The sequence below is a fragment of the Neodiprion pinetum genome, chromosome 4, assembly GCF_021155775.2.
Source record: "Neodiprion pinetum isolate iyNeoPine1 chromosome 4, iyNeoPine1.2, whole genome shotgun sequence".
Lineage (NCBI taxonomy): Eukaryota > Metazoa > Arthropoda > Insecta > Hymenoptera > Diprionidae > Neodiprion > Neodiprion pinetum.
In genome coordinates, this window is record NC_060235.2 from 29509642 (window position 1) to 29532355 (window position 22714).

Here is a 22714-nt window from a genome sequence, read left to right on the forward strand (position 1 = left end):
CAAAGTGCGGTGGCAGGAACGATCGACAAAATAATCGAGGTTGCAGAGGGATTGTACAAAGAGTTTGACGAGCCCAAGTATCACACCGAACATATATTGAAGAATGTCACCATCATGAATAGGATTTTCGATTTTCGTGATTGCGCTTCACCGCTTATTGAATTCAAGAGCAATTCAGTGACAGGGAAGAATGATCATTATCCACTCTTAAAGAAGTGCTTGAAGCGACATTTCAAGAAGCACTCGGACGGTATAATACATTTTACAAATTGCTGCTATGGATTTTGGTACTCGAGATCAACCAATTCTTACTACTATTTGGACCCTTATCAATGTAATGCCAAAGGAAAAAAAGTTTCGGACGGAGGAAACAGTTGTTTGTGTATATTTCCAAGCTTGTGTTTTATGACTCGCCATATGTATCAAAATAGGTACGAAGACACAACTGGATTCTTCATTCATCGAATGCACGTGGAATCAATCAATGTACCTCCATTCAAAAAACTTCAAGAAGATCCGATGTGGGTATACTTAGACTTTCACTGGAGTTTTAGTCATTCACCAGACATCGTGAAGTCGGGAAAGAGAAGAAAGCAAAATATACCTGAGCGAAAAAAGCCGTCCTGGAATTACTACGCAATCGAAGTACCAAATCTCATATATTCTGTGTGGGGAACATTAGGGTGCTACGATCCAAGGTTTGGTCAGAGAGCAGGGAAGAATCAAGCTGGAATAAACGTCGCCATTCTTGCGATGCAATTTTTGTGTCATCCCTCAAGATGGGGTCCCGCTATATTAGATTCGGCCGTTATTTGCGGAGACTGTTACTACACGGAGAGTTTAAGGAGTGCGGTGCGCAGAGGCTGCAGGCATCCGAATAGATTTAACTTGCAGTCAACTTTCAAGGTGTTTCCACATATCTGGACGATTGAGTTCAGAGAAAATATGTGCGGAACCTTGTACGGGGGACAAGGAAGACTGACTCTTGCCGCCACATTGAAATTGGCGTTTGAAGAGGCGCCAAATGTCATTATCGAATGCAACAAGGCCATATTTTCAATCTTGACTGCCGATGATGGTTACTACGTGGCAGATTCACGTTGGACTGGACCTCCACTTTTTAACAGAAACCACGGAGCCATCTATGTGTTACGATGTCGAAATATGAACTCTCTCATCTACGCACTGACCAAGATGTTGAACACCAACCAGCGACTGGAATTTCACATAACTCCAGTAGTCCTGACGTTTACTCAAGAAACTTGCAGACTTGGTGGTGAAAAGACTTCAAGCAAGACTCAAAAGCAGATTCTGCTCGATCCCGTTTGTTACTCTCCAACTCGCGCTGGTGGCCTAGCATCTCAGATAGCTGGAGCGATAACCGTTGCTGACGAAGATACGTACTTCAAGTACCGCAGGAATCTTATCAAGGGTCAGAAGCACGCCACTGAACTTGAAAATCCACCGATAGAACTACCGGACCCCAAATTTGCTGAAGTGATCATGAATAATACGTTGGTCAGCACCATGTGGCATCTAAATGTGGGTCACCCAATGCCCCAAAAACACTCGAAGAAGCCGTGTGATGAACGTAATAGAATTCACGGACCCCCGGTACCTGTCAGAACTGAATACCTAACGTCTACACCGCGCGATGTTCATCGTGGTTATCCCAGGCTAGTGGACTTTGCCGAGAATGTCACCAGGCAGCCGATTGATGGGACTTCGGAACAGTTTGAACTTGGCAATGATTCTACTCCTCTCGTTGAACTGGATACTGTTATTCCACCGCTCTGTGCCGGGGCGCCTAGCTTTATCACAGACACATCTAGAATAGAATTTGCGAAAACGCTGAAAGAGATGGCTGATGACTATTACAAAAGTTACAAACACAGAATAGCAGTCGAATCTGAGGCAGAACAGGTGTCAGAGAAAGAGGATAAGGAACAAGAGAAACCAAAAACAAAACTGAATCAGGATGAAGTAGACGGTGAAGCAGGTGCAGATACGGCAACTGAGGACGTGAAACAAGAGCCCTCAAAATCAGAGGGTCAAACTTGAGTTTCATTCGAAGCAGTTGTTAAAAAATTAAGCAAATCATCGATCAGCATCAAGGGGCTTGCCGTCCTTCGAATTGTCTCACCCTTCTTTATAGATCAGAATAAATACTGTTTTGTGTCCATCAAGTTTTAGTCGCAACTTACACTATAACATTTGTGGTATGTACCTGTATATTGTATACCAATGAAGTGTTCTCTTTTGGTACCTCAAGTTTTCAAATAACTTGAATTAGTCCTGCTACACCGTTGTTCGTACCACATTGCTATGGTAATATATAATCTAAGAGGTAAAATTTATAATCAGCGAACATTCCAACTTTCCGGTTAAATACTAAAAAAGAGAGGGAACTTAAGTGCCTTATGTACAACTACATATCGGGAGTTTTCGGTGGAGTGTTGCGACGCGAACGATGTTTCGCCAAAATATAGGCAACCAAAGTTACATTTTACTCGTAGCAAATATGTACTTCAGATGTAACTGTGGTTGCCTGTTCGTGGCGAGTCAAGACTACGCATCGGATTCCTTTCGCAATATAAAATCGCTGCAGTGCATAAGAGTATTGATTCCAGCGTCATTTAAAACCGTTGAAATTTTTACCAAAAAATTAAAAGCCATACTGGTTTTTTGAAGAAAAATTTATCGACTCTGAACTGATTTGTATGAACCTTTTCAGACCCATTGGACACTCAGGGATGCAAAGAAGACATTTGGAACAGCAGAAACCAAGAGCTGAGGAAACACATAGAAGAAACAAAGATAATAGATTCCTTATTCAATTTGATCCGGGTTATATTAAATAGTGAGGATACAATATCAGACATCACACGCTGCGTTAGATAGAGGTATGTTGTACCTGTACGCCGGAAAAACTATATTGGAAAATTACAATAATCAGTATCTAATATGGTATTTTTGAAACTCTGCTTAAGACAATATATACTGCAGACCTAGCTCCTCACATTAGAATAGGATATCTTGTGAGATGTTTGATTATGTTTTTGCATTTCATTTTGACGATTACTATGAATTTATTCGCCAATTTGTAACATTGCTATACACTGACAGCCGAACACTTGTATTAGAGTTAAAGCATTTTAAATACACAGAAATTATCTTTATGGCATAAGATTTTTGATTTTCCCAACCCACCTCGTCCAAAATTGTATGCAAATTTCATGCTTTCGACCATGATTATTGTTCGATTGTTCGCAGCGAGTCGAGACTGCATACATCGGCTTCTCCTCGAAAACTTATGTCGATGAGAGGTCTGAGGAGATCGATTTCAACTGTTTCCAAAGTCCACCAAGAAACAATTAAAGAAAAGGTATAGAAGTTGATCTTGCTTTTTTGAGCCTGAAAATGTTCAGTTTAGAATTGAGTTTGCTGAACCGTTGATGGACTACCAAACGCCGAAAAAAGCAGTAATAACATGAAAAAATGTGTGGAACCGGTGGCAGGGAAATGAAGATAACAATCTTGCGTTTTTAAGGTGGTTCTTCGGCTTAGGGACTTATTACATAGGTGCCCACAATGGGCTCAATGTCAAATTAAGAATTTACGCATAATTCTCACTAAATCGATACGAATATGAACTATAAACGTGTTATGAATAATATTTTGCTCAGTATTTATGAATTAGACAAAGAATTATTGTGATACTAAATGTGAATATAGAAAGTGTTCTTCCTCTTCGAGCACATTTGTAAGAATGTCTGTAAGTGTTTACATTTTGGTATCTTACGCTTCTTGGTGCGAAGCTCGTAAGACAGTCAATGACCGTCTAATATTGAAATGCGGATATGCATCATCAACATTAATATTAATCACGAGGTAATTTGTTTTTGTGATACTAAATTGGTCTTGTTTTATGCGTTGATACGTTCCTGGGAAGTGAAAAATGTAGCAGCTTTGCCATATTCCGTCTCCGTCTAAACACCGGATCTATCTCTGTTCAATTTCTATGCGTTCTTTACGTCGTGAAAATTGTATTTTTGGTAGAAGTAATATTGTATTTGACATGGAGAAAAAGATGTTATTTTATCCTAGAGGCCACTCAATAAAAGACCTAAGAAGGTGATAGTCGGCGATTTTTTTTTTGGTAGGGAGACAAAAAAACAAAGCTTCTTAAAACATCGAGTGTATTTTAACACACATTTGAAAGGAACGAGCAAACATTTTTATCATCCAACTGTAGCAGAACGGCAGCGTTATTGGCTGACCCGTTAACTGAAGAATACATCTTAAGTCGAAGGCTGACCATCAAAGGGCATAGCCGTATGAGTCTCGAATCGGCAGGAAAGATAAAGTGCGTATTTCTTGTCTGAAATCTAAAAGCTAAAATCATTACACATCATGTCATATAATGCACAGTATTAAAGTTCGAAACCAGAGTTTGGATGTTCGAATGTTCGGATGTTCAGAAAGTGACGTAACCCAAAATTTTTTTTTTCTTGACGTCATCGATCTAAATCAGCTAGCCGAATTCCTCAGTCTGGAAACAACCGTTCAGTAGAGCAGACGTATGAGAATCGCGCTCCGCAAATTTCGAGTACCTGGTTGTCTATCTCCTGGATCTTACGTTCCGGGGCCACTTTCTAGTGAAACTTGACTTCCAGGGCAAGCGCTTCGTGGTTCCTGCGCTCGAAGTCCGCTACCTGGTGGACAAGGATTTCTGCACGGTGAGTATAGCATTTTTATAATATTTAATGGCAATTAAAATTATATTTTATCTAAAAATTTTTAAACTTTTCATGTTGACAATAAATTATTTCAATTTATTTTTCGCACAAGCCCAAATTGCTATCAATACGCTAGTGAAATTTTCTATGATTTTTTATAATTTTCTCATAATCTTTTTGGTAAAATGTGTCGATCAAAAAATTACATTAATCCATACACAGTATTTTAGACGTGATCTAATACTGAATAAATTTATTAGTATTCGAAGTATAACCCAAGGTGGTCATCAGTGGTTGTTGGTGGTGGTTGAAGGTGGTTGGAGGTGGTCGTAGGTGGACAAGGAGGACGAGGATTTGTGGTCGGTGAATTTAACATTTTTATAATATTTGATAGCAATTGTAATTATATTTCATCTGAAAGTTTTTTACACTTGTCATGTTTACAATAAATTATTTCAATTCACTATTCGCCCAAGCAGAAATTCAGTAGCTACAAATGAGCTAATAAAATTTATTATATCATTGATTAATTAACTATATTAATCCTTACAAAACATTTTTGCTGTGTTCTCATACTGGAAATATTTATTACTATTCAAGGTACATCCCGAGGTGGTTATCAGTGGTTGTTGGAGGTGGTTGACGGTGGTTGGAGGTGATCGGAGGCAGACGAGGAAAAGGACGAACTGAACTGAGTCTCAAAGCCCTGTTGACATAAAAGCAGCTATTCGATAGAAATTATAGTTTATAGTTTACATAGCCCATTGCATGATATTTCATTACAAATACATATGTTTCAATGTATTTAGGAATAATTTATAAAATATACGATAAAATTGATGCACCGGATCATCGTCGACTTTAACTTTTGAAATGTCCTACCATTTTCGAACACCTCCTACCTCCCCCTGCCACCTCCGACCATCAATGGCCACTTTCGACCACCCCCTATCACCTTTTGCCAGCGCCGACCACCTCCTAACATTTCCGAACACCTCCGACCATCCTATTTAGCTATATTACCAGATTAGCTATGATATGAAAAGAGAAGAATTATTCATTTCGAAATGGGATTCTATTCGACGCGCGCTCGATGTATTCCATAACATTAGTATTCATAATTATTCCAACAACTTTTCATTTGCTCTCTCGATCTTGAATTTTCATAGGCATAGAATCGAAACGTTGTTTTAGCTGGTCGCAAGTGAAGTATCTGCGTTGGGTAGAGGAGCAGAATTGTTTTTCGAAAAGTATTCGGATGGAAAAAAATTCAGAGTAACTGTAATACATCACGGATGCGCTAATTTTGAACGAGATGAAACGGATGCTTCGTATATGAGACGGTATTTAACGCTGCGTAGTGGTTTAAAGACCTAGAAAGGTGATAGGGAGAGAAAGAACGACGCTTCTTAACACTTCGAGTGTATTTTAACACACATTTGAAAGATACGAGCGAGATTTTTCATCATCCAACTGTCGCAGAACGACAGCGTTATCAGCCGACCCGTTCACTGAAGAATATATCTTCAGTCAACGGCTGACCATCGAAGGGCCTGGCCGCTTGAGTCTGGAACCGGCAGGAGAGATAAAGTGTGTATTTCTTGTATGAAATGTGAAAGCTAATATCATTATACATCATATCATATCATCATACCTCATACATCATACATCATACATCGTACATCATACATCATCATACATAGTATCAAAGTTCGAAACCATAGTTTGGATGTCGGACGTTCAGAAAGTGACGTCACCAATTCGAAATCAGCTAGCCGAATTCCTCAGTCTGGAAACAACCGCGCAGTAGAGCGGACGGATGAGAGTCGCGCTCCGCAAATTTCGAGTACCGGGTTCTCAACCTCCCGGATCCCGCGCTTCGGCTCCGCTACGTATTTCGAGTACCGGGTTCTCAACCTCCCGGATCCCGCGCTTCGGGTCCGCTACGCGGTGAAACTCGACTTCCAGGATAAGCGCTCCGTGGTTCCTGGTTCATGTTTACAATAAATTATTTCAATTCGTTTTTCGCGCAACCCCAAATTCGGTAGCTGTCAGTCCGCTAATAAAATTTCTCGACTTCCAGGATAAGCGCTCCGTGGTTCCTGGTTCATGTTTACAATAAATTATTTCAATTCGTTTTTCGCGCAACCCCAAATTCGGTAGCTGTCAGTCCGCTAATAAAATTTCTCGACTTCCAGGATAAGCGCTCCGTGGTTCCTGGTTCATGTTTACAATAAATTATTTCAATTCGTTTTTCGCGCAACCCCAAATTCGGTAGCTGTCAGTCCGCTAATAAAATTTCTCGACTTCCAGGATAAGCGCTCCGTGGTTCCTGGTTCATGTTTACAATAAATTATTTCAATTCGTTTTTCGCGCAACCCCAAATTCGGTAGCTGTCAGTCCGCTAATAAAATTTCTCGACTTCCAGGATAAGCGCTCCGTGGTTCCTGGTTCATGTTTACAATAAATTATTTCAATTCGTTTTTCGCGCAACCCCAAATTCGGTAGCTGTCAGTCCGCTAATAAAATTTCTCGACTTCCAGGATAAGCGCTCCGTGGTTCCTGGTTCATGTTTACAATAAATTATTTCAATTCGTTTTTCGCGCAACCCCAAATTCGGTAGCTGTCAGTCCGCTAATAAAATTTCTCGACTTCCAGGATAAGCGCTCCGTGGTTCCTGGTTCATGTTTACAATAAATTATTTCAATTCGTTTTTCGCGCAACCCCAAATTCGGTAGCTGTCAGTCCGCTAATAAAATTTCTCGACTTCCAGGATAAGCGCTCCGTGGTTCCTGGTTCATGTTTACAATAAATTATTTCAATTCGTTTTTCGCGCAACCCCAAATTCGGTAGCTGTCAGTCCGCTAATAAAATTTCTCGACTTCCAGGATAAGCGCTCCGTGGTTCCTGGTTCATGTTTACAATAAATTATTTCAATTCGTTTTTCGCGCAACCCCAAATTCGGTAGCTGTCAGTCCGCTAATAAAATTTCTCGACTTCCAGGATAAGGTTGCTGGGTGAGTAAAACACTTTTATAATATTTGATGGCAATTGTAATTATATTTCATCTGAAATATTACAAACTTGTCACGTTTACAATAAATTATTTCAATTCATTTTTCGTGCAAGCACATATTCAGTAGCTATAAATAATCTTATACAATTTATTATATTATTAATTAATTAATTAATATTCTTATAATATTTAATGGCAATTATAATTATATATCATCTGAAATATTACAAACTTGTCACGTTTACAATAAATTATTTCAATTCATTTTTCGCGCAATCACATATTCAGTAGCTATGAATAATCTTGTACAATTTATTATATTATTAATTAATTGATTAATTACATTAATCCTTACACAATATTTTTGATGTGTTCTTATACTAAAAATATTCATTACTATTCCAGGTATTACCCGAGGTGGTCGGAGGTGGACGAGGAGGAGGACGAGCTGGACGAGGAGGAGGACCAGGTGGACGAGGAGGAGGCGGGGTGGGTCGTGGGAGAGGACCTCTCCTCTCCTCAGAGGAGGGGAGGGGGAGGGGCAGGGAAGGGGGAGAGGTGGGCGGGGAGGGGGAAGGGACGGGAAGGGAAGGGAAGGGGGGAGGGGAGGGGAAGGGAAGGGGGAAGGGGGAGGGGCGGGGAGGGGGAGGGAGGGCGGGCGGGTGGGAGGGAGGGAGGGAGGGAGGGAGGGAGGGAGGGAGGGAGGGTGGGCGGGCGGGCGGGCGGGCGGGCGGGAGGGCGGGAGGGAGGGAGGGAGGGAGGGAGTGGACGACGGATGTCAGTGCAAGTCCCCTACACGCCCACCCGCCCGCCCGGCCCTTCCCTCTCCCTCCCTTCCCCCCCTCCCGCCCTCCCTCCCTCCCTCCCACCCTCCCGCCCGCCCGCCCGCCCTCCCTCCCCCTCCCCGCCCCTCCCCCTTCCCCCTCCCCTGCCCGTCCCCTCCGCCTTCCCCCTTCCCTGCCCCTCCCCTCCCCCCTTCCCTTCCCCGCCCCTCCCCCTTCCCTTCCCTTCCCTTCCCGTCCCTTCCCGCTCCCCGCCCACCTCTCCCCCTTCCCTGCCCCTCCCCCTCCCCTCCTCTGAGGAGAGGAGAGGTCCTCTCCCGCGACCCACCCCGCCTCCTCCTCGTCCACCTGGTCCTCTTCCTCGTCCAGCTCGTCCTCCTCCTGGTCCACCTCCGACCACCTCGGGTAATACCTGGAATAGTGATGAATATTTTTAGTATAGGAATACATCAAAAATATTGTGTAAGGATTAATGTAATTAATCAATTAATTAATAATATAATAAATTGTACAAGATTATTCATAGCTACTGAATATGTGCTTGCACGAAAAATGAATTGAAATAATTTATTGTAAACGTGACAAGTTTGTAATATTTTAGATGATATATAATTATAATTGCCATTGAATATTATAAGAATATTAATTAATTAATTAATAATATAATAAATTGTATAAGATTATTCATAGCTACTGAATATGTGCTTGCACGAAAAATGAATTGAAATAATTTATTGTAAACGTGACAAGTTTGTAATATTTCAGATGAAATATAATTACAATTGCCATCAAATATTATAAAAGTGTTTTACTCACCCAGCACAAATCCTCGTCCTCTTCGTCCTCCTCCTCGTCCACCTCCGACCACCTTCAACCACCTCAGGTTATACCTTGAATAGTAATAAATATTTTCAGTATAAGAACACATCGAAAATATTGTGTAAGGATTATTATAATTGAGTAATTGATTAAATAATTAATTAATAATATAATAAATTGTATAAGCTTATTCGTAGCAACTGAATTTGTGCTTGCACGAAAAATGAATAAAAATAATTTATTGTAAAGGTGACAAGTTTGTAGTATTTCAGATGAAATATAATTACAATTGCCATGAAATATTATAAAAGTGTTTTACTCACCGAGCACAAATTCTCGTCCCCCTCCTCCTGAATCACCGAGATTACCCGCAACCACCCCTAACTACCTTCAACGAAAACCGCCAACCACATCGAGTTATACCTCGAATACTAATAAATATTTTCAGCGTGAGAACAAATCAAAAATAATGTGTAAGGTTTGATATAATTTTTTTATCGACATATTTTACCAAAAAGATTATGAGAAGATTGTAAAGTTATAGGAATTTTATTAGCGGACTGACAGCTACCGAATTTGGGGTTGCGCGAAAAACGAATTGAAATAATTTATTGTAAACATGAACCAGGAACCACGGAGCGCTTATCCTGGAAGTCGAGAAATTTTATTAGCGGACTGACAGCTACCGAATTTGGGGTTGCGCGAAAAACGAATTGAAATAATTTATTGTAAACATGAACCAGGAACCACGGAGCGCTTATCCTGGAAGTCGAGAAATTTTATTAGCGGACTGACAGCTACCGAATTTGGGGTTGCGCGAAAAACGAATTGAAATAATTTATTGTAAACATGAACCAGGAACCACGGAGCGCTTATCCTGGAAGTCGAGAAATTTTATTAGCGGACTGACAGCTACCGAATTTGGGGTTGCGCGAAAAACGAATTGAAATAATTTATTGTAAACATGAACCAGGAACCACGGAGCGCTTATCCTGGAAGTCGAGAAATTTTATTAGCGGACTGACAGCTACCGAATTTGGGGTTGCGCGAAAAACGAATTGAAATAATTTATTGTAAACATGAACCAGGAACCACGGAGCGCTTATCCTGGAAGTCGAGAAATTTTATTAGCGGACTGACAGCTACCGAATTTGGGGTTGCGCGAAAAACGAATTGAAATAATTTATTGTAAACATGAACCAGGAACCACGGAGCGCTTATCCTGGAAGTCGAGAAATTTTATTAGCGGACTGACAGCTACCGAATTTGGGGTTGCGCGAAAAACGAATTGAAATAATTTATTGTAAACATGAACCAGGAACCACGGAGCGCTTATCCTGGAAGTCGAGAAATTTTATTAGCGGACTGACAGCTACCGAATTTGGGGTTGCGCGAAAAACGAATTGAAATAATTTATTGTAAACATGAACCAGGAACCACGGAGCGCTTATCCTGGAAGTCGAGAAATTTTATTAGCGGACTGACAGCTACCGAATTTGGGGTTGCGCGAAAAACGAATTGAAATAATTTATTGTAAACATGAACCAGGAACCACGGAGCGCTTATCCTGGAAGTCGAGAAATTTTATTAGCGGACTGACAGCTACCGAATTTGGGGTTGCGCGAAAAACGAATTGAAATAATTTATTGTAAACATGAACCAGGAACCACGGAGCGCTTATCCTGGAAGTCGAGAAATTTTATTAGCGGACTGACAGCTACCGAATTTGGGGTTGCGCGAAAAACGAATTGAAATAATTTATTGTAAACATGAACCAGGAACCACGGAGCGCTTATCCTGGAAGTCGAGAAATTTTATTAGCGGACTGACAGCTACCGAATTTGGGGTTGCGCGAAAAACGAATTGAAATAATTTATTGTAAACATGAACCAGGAACCACGGAGCGCTTATCCTGGAAGTCGAGTTTCACCGCGTAGCGGACCCGAAGCGCGGGATCCGGGAGGTTGAGAACCCGGTACTCGAAATACGTAGCGGAGCCGAAGCGCGGGATCCGGGAGGTTGAGAACCCGGTACTCGAAATTTGCGGAGCGCGACTCTCATCCGTCCGCTCTACTGCGCGGTTGTTTCCAGACTGAGGAATTCGGCTAGCTGATTTCGAATTGGTGACGTCACTTTCTGAACGTCCGACATCCAAACTATGGTTTCGAACTTTGATACTATGTATGATGATGTATGATGTACGATGTATGATGTATGATGTATGAGGTATGATGATATGATATGATGTATAATGATATTAGCTTTCACATTTCATACAAGAAATACACACTTTATCTCTCCTGCCGGTTCCAGACTCAAGCGGCCAGGCCCTTCGATGGTCAGCCGTTGACTGAAGATATATTCTTCAGTGAACGGGTCGGCTGATAACGCTGTCGTTCTGCGACAGTTGGATGATGAAAAATCTCGCTCGTATCTTTCAAATGTGTGTTAAAATACACTCGAAGTGTTAAGAAGCGTCGTTCTTTCTCTCCCTATCACCTTTCTAGGTCTTTAAACCACTACGCAGCGTTAAATACCGTCTCATATACGAAGCATCCGTTTCATCTCGTTCAAAATTAGCGCATCCGTGATGTATTACAGTTACTCTGAATTTTTTTCCATCCGAATACTTTTCGAAAAACAATTCTGCTCCTCTACCCAACGCAGATACTTCACTTGCGACCAGCTTAAACAACGTTTCGATTCTATGCCTATGAAAATTCAAGATCGAGAGAGCAAATGAAAAGTTGTTGGAATAATTATGAATACTAATGTTATGGAATACATCGAGCGCGCGTCGAATAGAATCCCATTTCGAAATGAATAATTCTTCTCTTTTCATATCATAGCTAATCTGGTAATATAGCTAAATAGGATGGTCGGAGGTGTTCGGAAATGTTAGGAGGTGGTCGGCGCTGGCAAAAGGTGATAGGGGGTGGTCGAAAGTGGCCATTGATGGTCGGAGGTGGCAGGGGGAGGTAGGAGGTGTTCGAAAATGGTAGGACATTTCAAAAGTTAAAGTCGACGATGATCCGGTGCATCAATTTTATCGTATATTTTATAAATTATTCCTAAATACATTGAAACGTATGTATTTGTAATGAAATATCATGCAATGGGCTATGTAAACTATAAACTATAATTTCTATCGAATAGCTGCTTTTATGTCAACAGGGCTTTGAGACTCAGTTCAGTTCGTCCTCCTCCTCGTCCACCCCCGACCACCTCCAACAATCGCTAACCACCTCGAACAACCACCGATAACCACCTCGGGTTGTACCTGAAATAGCAATAAATATTTTCAGTATCAGAACATATCAAAAATATTACGTGAGGATTAATATTTAAAAAGTGCTGGAATAAATTTTTTCTGGCACTATTCGAAGAGAAGTCGATTGGGCGCAGTCCCGATACGCTGCGATCAACGCATCAAAAGTTACAGCCAAAAAACGAAAACCTGTGATTTCGACATTTTTCAGCAGGTATTTTTTCCTTCGTAACTTCTCTCCTGTTGATCCCACGCTGTTTTCGCTGCGTTTTCTGAGTTCCTGGGGGTCCAATTGGTCAGAAAAGGGTCATACAAATCGAATCGGAGACTCAAAGTTTTTCGCCCAAAAAAACAGCAAGGCTTACCCCTTTGTATTTTTGGCGAAAATTTTCGCGATTTTGAAAAGTGCTGAAATGAATCCTTTTACGCTTCATTTCGACGTGATTTTGCGAGAGAAACTTTGTCGAGGTTGAATATAATCAGCCAATTCAGAAATATCTCAAAAATATTTTGCTGTCATCCACAAAAATTCTTGACCTCATCGCTTCGCAAGTCGTACGCCGCTGCCTACTTGTAGATAGGATTGAGTTGTAGAAGGAAAGGATTGACGAAATTCAGGTAATTTCAATTTCAACACGAAAGTCTTTTGTATGTTAATACCCGGTTTTATTTCGTGTTTCTTCGTATTTCACAGAGTTTGTGTTTCCAGAAGTAAGACATAAATATGTGTGTTCCAATACAGCCCTTATGAACTTCTATGATTCTGCAGGATTCATTTGAATCGTGTAGCAACTGAATTGTTGCAATTGCTTTTCACTGAACTTTATTTCGTGCATTCAAATTGGATCTGACGGCTGAATGTATCGCTCTATGAATATCCTCAGAATCATTCCTTGTTGTTACAACTTGTTTCTACAATGTTTCAAGGTTACAATCGACTATCAACTGTCTATTTTCGTCGAAATAGGCATTTTATATTGCAAATCAAATATCTGTGAATTATATCTCGATTTTCCTTAGTATTTATCCAAAATTCACATTCACGATATTTCGGATCTTGTAGTACAGCTCAAACTTGGAATTTGAATGGTTTGCCTTGTTTGAAGGCGAATATTTTTTTTTTTGCTCTGTGAGATAGACAGCATTTCTCTGCTCAAAGGTCTACAATAGTGATGCTACTTATTGAAGCACCTCATCAAATTTGAACTTAAATACGTATTTTTAAGTAGTAATCGTGCTTTTCTCTTATCTTACACTTATCAAAATCTCATCTGAATTTTTCTATTACTATTCTTATTATTCGCAAATTGAGTGCAATAATGCTTGCTCTATATAAAAAAGTCTTACATCATTCCAGCTGTAAGCGTGCTTACATCAATACATCAATATACTAAGTCGCTGTTGCAACTACCACCTCACGATAATTATAATCAACGACTGGCTGTTCGGTACTTGTACGAGCTTACTTAAATATTATCTCTATATAACGGACGGTTGAAAAGCTCCTAATCAATATCAAAATATCAACTTGTCTCTAAATATTCATTTTAAGCAATTCAGTAAAATTTCATCTGCATAGTCCAATTTTTTTCATCATATTCATACGTGTACAAAGCATGATTCGGTTGTGAAATAAGTTCTCGATGACGGAAGGACGGTAATTCAACGAAGTCTCGAATAGTTGGTCACGATGAATAATAACTATAACTTATGCCTAATCATAGACGTATTATTCCGAAAAATCGTATAATAAGAAGTAAAACTAAACTAATTAATATTGGTCTCTGGACTTCAAATGTTACGGCGTTTATCCACAATATATATAATATTATAATATATCGCCAAGGTACTTGTATGTTTAAGCTTAAATTAGTGTACCACGAATAACTGCTTATAAGAGTGGTCAAAACCATGACGGACAGAACACGCGTTAAGATTCAATTTCACTGACCGTGAATGAAGAAGCAGTCGTTTGATTCTCATAAATTTTTGATTATAACATTTTACCAATTGAACAATGCGTTGCGTCGTCTTTTTCGACACATATTGTGTGTGCGAAAAAAATTCTATCTCTACAAAGTGTGTTCTAATGAATCTACGCATACGTACGTGATTGAATATATAGTGCCTGATGAAGATTAATACATATAGAAATAAAAAAGTATCATTGCGCGGCTATCGCATATTCATCGTAATAATTTTTATCAATCGCACTCTTCGTCTGCAGATTTAACGACTAACGTAAATTACTTGTTCGCGGCATTAGCCGCTTCCTCGGCTTCTGGTTTCGTGTAAATGATCTCAGCGTATTCCGTAGCATCATCGTCGATTCTGCGCGGGGCCACGTTTTTCTGCTGTGTTAGGTCCAGCTCGGCATAGACGAGGCCACCCTCCCCAACGGCAGGATTTGCCGAGTTCAAAGTGACGGCTTGCGGTGCATCGCTTGTTTGAATCTGTTGGAGAATATGAGGAAATGATAAAACACGTTATCCCCGGTGAAATCAAATTTAATAGCACACAAACGGGAATGGAAATGCATGAAATTTCGGAAAACCCCAAAAATCCCAAGAAACCAAATCACCTTTTCGTCGTCGACAGTCACGACGGTTCTGACGGTGTCCGTGTCGGTTCCAGAAACTTTGTCCTTGTTGCGTTTGAAGAGTTGTGAAAAATTCATCTTTGCTCTTGCTCGTCTTGCCGCGGAGGCCGAGCTGTCGACTTCGCTTCTAGAGTAACGTCCGGCGCTTTCGGTGTCACTTCTGTTAAATAAGATAGCTTGATAATCGGAAAGCACAAACGATTCCAATCGTACGATGAGGTACAAGGATTTTTTTTCTTTTGACAAATGCGCGTTAATAAGAGGTGAAATATGACGAACGAATTAAAGCAACAAATTTATAATACATGTAACTTTGACATATTTTGTTACGTATGTAAGTCCCTTGATGTTAAACGATACGCAGGCATGGCAAGAAGCATTGCTGAGTATTTCTTCATATTTCTCGTTAGTCAAATAATGTGATTCGTCACAATCCTGTGAATATATCTGGACGTGTTACTAATCCTACTGATTGTTGCGTAAAAAATCGTAAAGCGCAGCTGTCTTCGGATTATTACCCGGTATTTTACACAAAATTTTCGAGAATCTGAGTTTTGGTTTAAAAACAGATCTGTTTCTAAAGATCTGCCTGAAAGTTTACCGCTAGTTGTGTAAAAGAACGCGTAGAAAAGCATTTTATTTTTCCTCCCAGGAAATAAAGAACAAGTATATAGAACGAACTGAACGACACGAATTTCGTCATGGACAGAAGAAAAAAATTTTAAATCCATAACGGAAAATTGTAAAACGACCGGTATTTGTTGTTACCTGAAATCACAACGACTTCTCGGAATCGTAGTGTAAAAATTGAGGAAAATCATGTGATATGTGTTTGTTTTGGTTGTCAAACTTCCATCAAAGATTTTCTTTTTTGCCAATACTTTGTAATACCGGTTGGAATATTTGCGGTATAATTATAGCTGCTTAGTCAGACTGGTAAGCGTTGGCATAGTCTAGACGTGAAACTATTGCTGTAAATACAATAGTTACAACAATACGTGTAAAAAATAAAAAATGAAAAGCACATTCACATATTTTGCACATAAATAATATTATCGATGCCTGAGTAGTGATTATGATGATGCAAGTCGAACGACTAATACCTACTCACTGTGCGAAGACAGTGTCCGCCGCCTTGAATGAGCGTGGAATGAATATACGTGGGAAAAAAGCTTGATTCCTTGGCAGGTATACATTAAAATTACAACATACGCTATACAATGTGTGAAATGCGTAAGATCCGTCCAGGTATAATGATTTTGATGTGAGTGCGAATTACGGGTTTTGTTAATGGACAAACAAAAGCAATGAAAAATAAATATGTGCTCCTTGCCTTCGCCCCGCATTTGGATCATCTGGTTTTGGTTTTCGGAAGCGAAGAAGGCTAACGCTTGCTGCTGGATCTGCTATGTCTCTGAAAATTATTCGCGTCATGCGGTGTCTAACAATAAGTCTAGAGTAAAGATTCGCCTACTTGTACGATTAATGGCACGGAGAAGGAAATTAAAAAAAAAAAAAAAATGACTACTAGTTACGGGTATAAATATTTTTCACATGTAATCGGTTGATCGACCTCTGGGCTTCGAATTTCTGATATTTGGCAGGATTATCTGCGAAGTGTCTTGCGTGTTAGTGACAAACTTGTGCGCTAAGAATGCGGCAGAAATTAGTATTACGAGAACTGATAGTCAACATTCAATACAACGTGTAATTATTTTACAGTGTATAAAAAACAGACGTCCAATTGTTAAGAAGGATTTATACTCACGACTCTCCAATCGTCCTGGTCGAGGAACCACCTGAAATAGGCAGAAGAAAATACATTTTCAGAGAGATATATTGAAAATGGTTATCGATGTTTTGTATGCCAGATATTGACATCGGCATAGGTATACTATGAGTGGGAATTGCGAATTTTCCGATATTTAAACGAGCTGCGTTAAGTAATTGTAGTTTCTTAGACGTTTTCAAGGACTACGCGTAGTTGTTACACGTTTGTATATTTAAAACAAATGTTTTATTTCAAAAATCATATAATACTTAGTTATATATATATATTTATATAATATCATAGCGATGAATGAACTTAAAATTATTACATACAGCTCTCTATATATTAATTTCATTTAAATTTTCAATTATAATTACTGTCGTCTATCGCATTGTATCTACAAGTACAGATACAAAATTCGCAGATCGCTTTCGTTCGACATCGACATGGTCGCAATGCGTTTCTTAATTTACTTTACCGATCCCGTAACTTTAAAATTTTATTTCAATTCGAAAACGGGGGCTCACAAATATTTTTTTTTTTCTCATTTTCTTCAACGCTTTAGCATCGCAAACGTGAATTCGACATATCAAAAAATGGTCACGCCAATGTCTCAAAAATGTTAGAAAATCAAGAATAAATACGGATATTGTGTAGATAACGAGAAACGGTTGAATCAATAAAAGCCGCGTTAAGAAAGAAGGAAGAACAGTTGCGATAAAACCATTTTATTTTTCAGTTATACAAAAATTGTCGATAAAATAACGAAAGTGTCCATAAAAGTATTTCAGAGCCCGCCGATTCCAGTTAATAATAATTATTAGATTATCTAAACTTACATTTACATAAATATATATATGTATATATATATATATTTATATATTCCATTGTATGGCCAACGATCATGCTTAGTATAACATACAGCATCATCCTTCAATAGTGCAAGCCGTTTTAAAGTTAATATACTTTTTCTTCTTTCTTTTTCTTTTGTGGTTTGGGAGAGGGCTCAAAATTCGTTTCGATTAAGCAAGGGTTTGATTAATGTATTTACTGATTTATTTAAATAAATTTTCTTGTAACGGATTATATCATAGCATGATCATCGAGATTTAAGTAATTAGCGTTACAGTTAATTAATAATTATGTAATAAAATCAATTATAAAATAAGTTTAGTATTATCATAAATGTACCACAATAAACCTTTGTACATAAACGTATCATAATAATATCTAGTTAATATTAACCATTCGTATGATATATTCAGTTTTACAGATCCTAGTCCATCAAGTTGAATAGTTTAAATTTATCTTTACACCTTACACGGTTTTTATGTGTATGTATACCTTTAATGCCTAGGTATACCCCATTTTATAAAAGTGTGTTAGATACCTGACACAACCGTAATCAGAAAATATACTTCGAATCAGAGGTAATATACTGCAAATAAGATAACAAAGAATTCAAATGATCTGAATTGAACCCGACAATCAAAATCCACCCTAGTCTGCAATCTCGTGGCAGTGATGCACGTCGATATCGTACAGGGTTTATCGATATCGTTATACTATACGTATTTGGACCAGTACTGAAAGTGAATATGATTATGGTAAGTATAATGATTGACTGATTTTCGGCTTCTCAGCGTAAGTTACCGAGTGTCGATGGTCACAATTACAGCGGAGATTCAATCCCGTAACTATTCAACATTCAAGATCCTAGTTCCACGTGAGACTTTCGGTAATTAAAAATTGTTATAAATATAAATTGTGTTTAACGCGTTAAAAGATAATATTACGTAACCAGATCGAAGGGGGCGTTCCATACTTGTATTTCTATGGGTAACATACACTCACACATTTATTTCGTTTCGAATGTATGTTTTTTTTTCTTTTTTTTTTTGCTTTTAATTTTTTTTTTCATTATATTTTTTATTTTATGATGATACGATAACCATTAAGTAAACCTTATTTTTTTCCTTATTATTTCACTTCAAATACGAATAACGACAGGCTTCCAGCACATGATTTACTTTTTAGTAAATACTTTTTATATTCACTGAATGTAAATCAACTGCCTTGGCTCAGAATATATCATTACTATTAGTTTTTATATCGTAATATTTATAATATTAATATATATTTATTCATTCATTTGTTTTACTTATTTATTTTTATATATACAACACGCAGCAAGTCGGGCCAACCGAGTAACAAATTTACATTTTTTTTCACTGTTTGTCTGGTTTTGCTTTCGTCTTCATCGGACGAACCCTGACAAATTTGTTACCCCATTGCCCTTTCTCTGTTAAGTGAAAATGTGTCGTGTGTTAAAAATTCGGTGTGTGTATATACGTATGTATGAGTTTACGTTTATTATATGTGTGCGCGAAATTGTGAAACTTTCTTTTCAAACAAACAGGCCGTAAAATTGCACTCGTAAAAACAAACGAGCTACATTGTTGACGACATTTAATGTTCCGATCAAAAGGATTTTCATGGTTATTTTAAATGGCTCATTCAAAAGTAAAAAATCATCAGTACAAAAGTGGAAACAATTATTTTATTGTCGAAGAAATGCAATTTGAAACAAAATGATTGTTTTCTTTTTTTTCTGCTCTTGTTTATTCCAGTTAGAAATCAATTAAAATCGCTTACATTCACCTGTGGTGCGTTCGATTGTCTCATATTGATAATATTTATCCAAAAGAAGACAACTGGATGTAAATTAGCGATGGTTTTTCTTTTCTTTTCAATGTTCTTCAAACGGCGTATTGCGAGAGTAGAATAATTATGTGATTTTAATATGCACGATTAAAATATAATAATATATATATATGTAATATATATATCCTAATATCATTACACAATAAATTGAAGTATCAAAGTAAACTTTGCTTATCATTACTATTGTGGTATTATTATTAGTAAAAATAATTTCACATTGAACAAACCTTGCGCAAATTAGTGTCAAGCCTCAGCGAGAGTGATTATAATAAGTAGTAACCAATGGGTAAGTGAAAAACTGCAAAACTGATTGACACAACGGTCGGGTCAACGATTTATGCGCGTAAAATTTTGTGACAGCTTTTGCGTTTGCAGCCATTTTGTGAAAATAAATGTTAGTAACGAAGATGTATGTATCGATTTCAATGATTGTTGAAGTGCAGCATTGACGATTACAACCTCGATTTTGGATCATGTGAAATGTAAGATGAAACAATCCTGAATAAAAAGCCATATAGAGAGTGATAAATTTGTATTAGATGCGAATTCAAAAACCGGATTTGCCATAGGGTCTGAACTCGGATATTTGATTATCTTTGACGATTCTAATATGAATTTATTAATTCGATCTGGCTTTTTTAACAGGGAATAATTGCCGAATAATCGCCTTAAATGCGGAACAAGCGAGTGCATGTATATAATTGTTGAATGTAATAATTGTTCAACGATGTATTCAAAGTTGCAGAATTTCGCACGAAGCTAGATCTTATGGAATGTGTGTGTAATTATTATCAAATATTATAACGATTCAGATTACGATTGTGTAGATTTAGGTTTTCGTAACTTATGTTCATTCGTTTAATTAGTTATCTCTTAATATTAACGTTATTACATCAGTATGCATGTGTGTATCAATGTATTCATGTATGTATATTCAGTACTGCGATGTGTAATGAAGAGGAGAAAAACAAAAACAATAATGGTAATTAACTATTTCATAATTTGAATCTTTTGTGGAGTTGAAACAGTTCTGAAATTTACGTCAAAAATGTTTGCGACAATGGATAAATTTGATGTTGATTATATTATATATGTATATAATATATATATAGTTACGAATTTTACAATTAAACAATGACGCTTTTGTTATTATCACGCATAATGTAACGCGTACGTATAGGCGCGCATAATACTCGAACAACAGGGCGTGACGGGATTCTTAAAAGTAGGTATGCGTTTTAACATTATTAATTTACGTGGTTTTTGTTGTTTCTTTTTAATCTCCTCTAATTATTAATATCAAAATCAATGTTAACCTCTAGTTAATTCGTCTTCTTCGAGATTATGAATATCGATGTACATAATTCTATCATAATTATCATTAATTGGTATAGAAATTCTGCACCTCTTTGAAGGAGAAATTAAAATCAAGAGGTTCATTGTTTTAGACCTTGGACTATAGTCTATAGTCCGACGTTCAGTGATGTAATTTTTTTTTTTTTTTCTTTTCTAATCTATCCAGACTCGACTTATCCCACGTTGTATAATACGTACTATTGAGGGGCGGATGCTCGGCTTACGGATCGTAATACAAGCTTGCGCTATTCTCGCACATTTTACGATTTAACTTTGACAGTGCTTTACCCTTCCTGGCGCGTTGAAAACCCTCGCGTTCAAATTTCATGACTGTCAGAATATCAGCAGAACGTGTTACTGTAATAATAGTATCACTTTTTACGACAGGGAAAAAAAAGCAAATAAAAAATAAAAAAAATAAAAAATAAAAGAACAGAACACTCATTGCGTCATCTAACGGCGATTAGAGTATATGGTTGGATTAATCTTACATCACCCCGTCTTGATTTGAGATTCAAAACTAATTCGGTATCGAACAAAAAAATACTTATTGTTCCTTAGTACATCGTATAATAAGAGATTCCCGTTAAAACCTCCAGTAAATTGAACACAGGAGAAAATTTATCGTGACTATGACATCACGAAGTCATACAATATACTTTCAATGTAGTTTCCTTCGCATGATAATCATCCCAAGAAAACCAAAAAAGCAATCGCTCAACTTCCGCAGCGCGAGAAAGGACGCGCGATTTTATCCCCCGGGGTAGAGTGTCGAACACCATGCATAATTGTATACAAATAATCTGTGTGCCCGAGATTCCCAGTCCCGTACTATCCTCGTCCAGGCTGCAGCCGGTGAGAAAATGAATACAAAAACGATATCTCGCAACCGGGGACAAAAAGGGTTGAGTGGCGTTCGTGCGATATAACATTGACATGACGAAACGGTAACCGCTAAGTGAAGTAGAGGAAAAAAAATTAAAAATTAAAATATAACAAAAGAACAAATCGTGAAAAAATGAGTGACAAAATAAAACGATGCTGCGGCACAACGCCCGTGACAACAATATCGGTAAAATGAAGGAAGCGAGAGGGTGAGGAAATCTTTCGATAAAATGGCAAATGACAGGCATTCGACACCCTTCCGTCCGCCGGATGCGAGCGATGAGACAAAAAGGGCCGCCGCCCGCGTTAGACCGGCGTGTCCGTCTTCTCGTCCTTCTTGATGTCCTTCATGTCCTTGATGTCCGTGTTCCCGTTAACGTACTCCGTGCTCGCGTGGATCGGGTTCTCCTGTCCTCCGTGGGGCATCTTCTCGTCTATGATGTGGGGATCTTCGTGGTCCTCGTCGCCGGGTGTGATGTGCGCCTCGCTCCCGGCGCCGGCACCGCCAGCCGCCTCCTCGTCGCGCCTCCGCCTCGCTGTAACAAGCAACGCCACAACCGGTCAGGGCAACGCGCAAACCTTCAACGTAGACATTTTTCATTGGTTGGATTCGAGAAACGGAAGACACGACCAGCTATCCTTGTCTAATCGTGTGATGCGTGTGTCGAGTGAATCGTGCCACGGTGACAAACGACCGAAAATGATGGAATAATTTTTTCGTTTTTTTTTTTCTTTTTTTCCCGGCATTACTACGA

General features: G+C 38.6%; 2 protein-coding genes and 1 long non-coding RNA gene across 13 annotated transcripts in view; 2 read left to right on the forward strand and 1 right to left on the reverse strand.

The window, feature by feature from the left end:
* The first annotated feature begins 298 nt into the window (after positions 1–298).
* Positions 299–3110, forward strand: LOC124216881 (uncharacterized). Its single transcript, XM_046621950.2, has 2 exons — positions 299–2219; positions 2735–3110. Exon 1 carries the CDS (start codon positions 406–408, stop codon positions 2059–2061), a length of 1656 nt encoding a protein of 551 aa, XP_046477906.1. The 5' UTR covers positions 299–405; the 3' UTR covers positions 2062–2219; positions 2735–3110.
* A 1455-nt stretch (positions 3111–4565) lies between these two features.
* Positions 4566–5553, forward strand: LOC138190835 (uncharacterized). Its single transcript, XR_011176935.1, has 3 exons — positions 4566–4739; positions 5000–5098; positions 5340–5553. It is a non-coding gene; the product is annotated as an uncharacterized lncRNA (long non-coding RNA).
* Positions 5554–13274: 7721 nt separating this feature from the next.
* Fas3 (fasciclin 3) overlaps positions 13275–22714 on the reverse strand; it is a 238086-nt gene continuing 228646 nt past the window's right edge. For 6 of the 11 annotated variants that reach the window (XM_046620252.2, XM_046620251.2, XM_046620248.2 and 3 more), the window contains 4 exons: positions 16992–17022; positions 16557–16637; positions 15206–15383; positions 13275–15077 (listed from right to left, as the gene is read on the reverse strand). In XM_046620252.2, coding sequence (XP_046476208.1) covers positions 14871–15077; positions 15206–15383; positions 16557–16637; positions 16992–17022 — 497 coding nt within the window. In that variant the 3' untranslated portion in view covers positions 13275–14870. Of the gene's footprint in view, positions 15078–15205; positions 15384–16556; positions 16638–16991; positions 17023–18836; positions 22496–22714 lie in introns of those variants that run through there. The other 5 variants (XM_046620256.2, XM_046620255.2, XM_046620253.2 and 2 more) reach the window with 2 other exon arrangements.

What these genes read in the sequence shown, in the direction of transcription:
- LOC124216881 (XM_046621950.2), top strand. Translation starts at nt 406, where the DNA reads ATGACTCGCCATATGTATCAAAATAGGTACGAAGACACAACTGGATTC.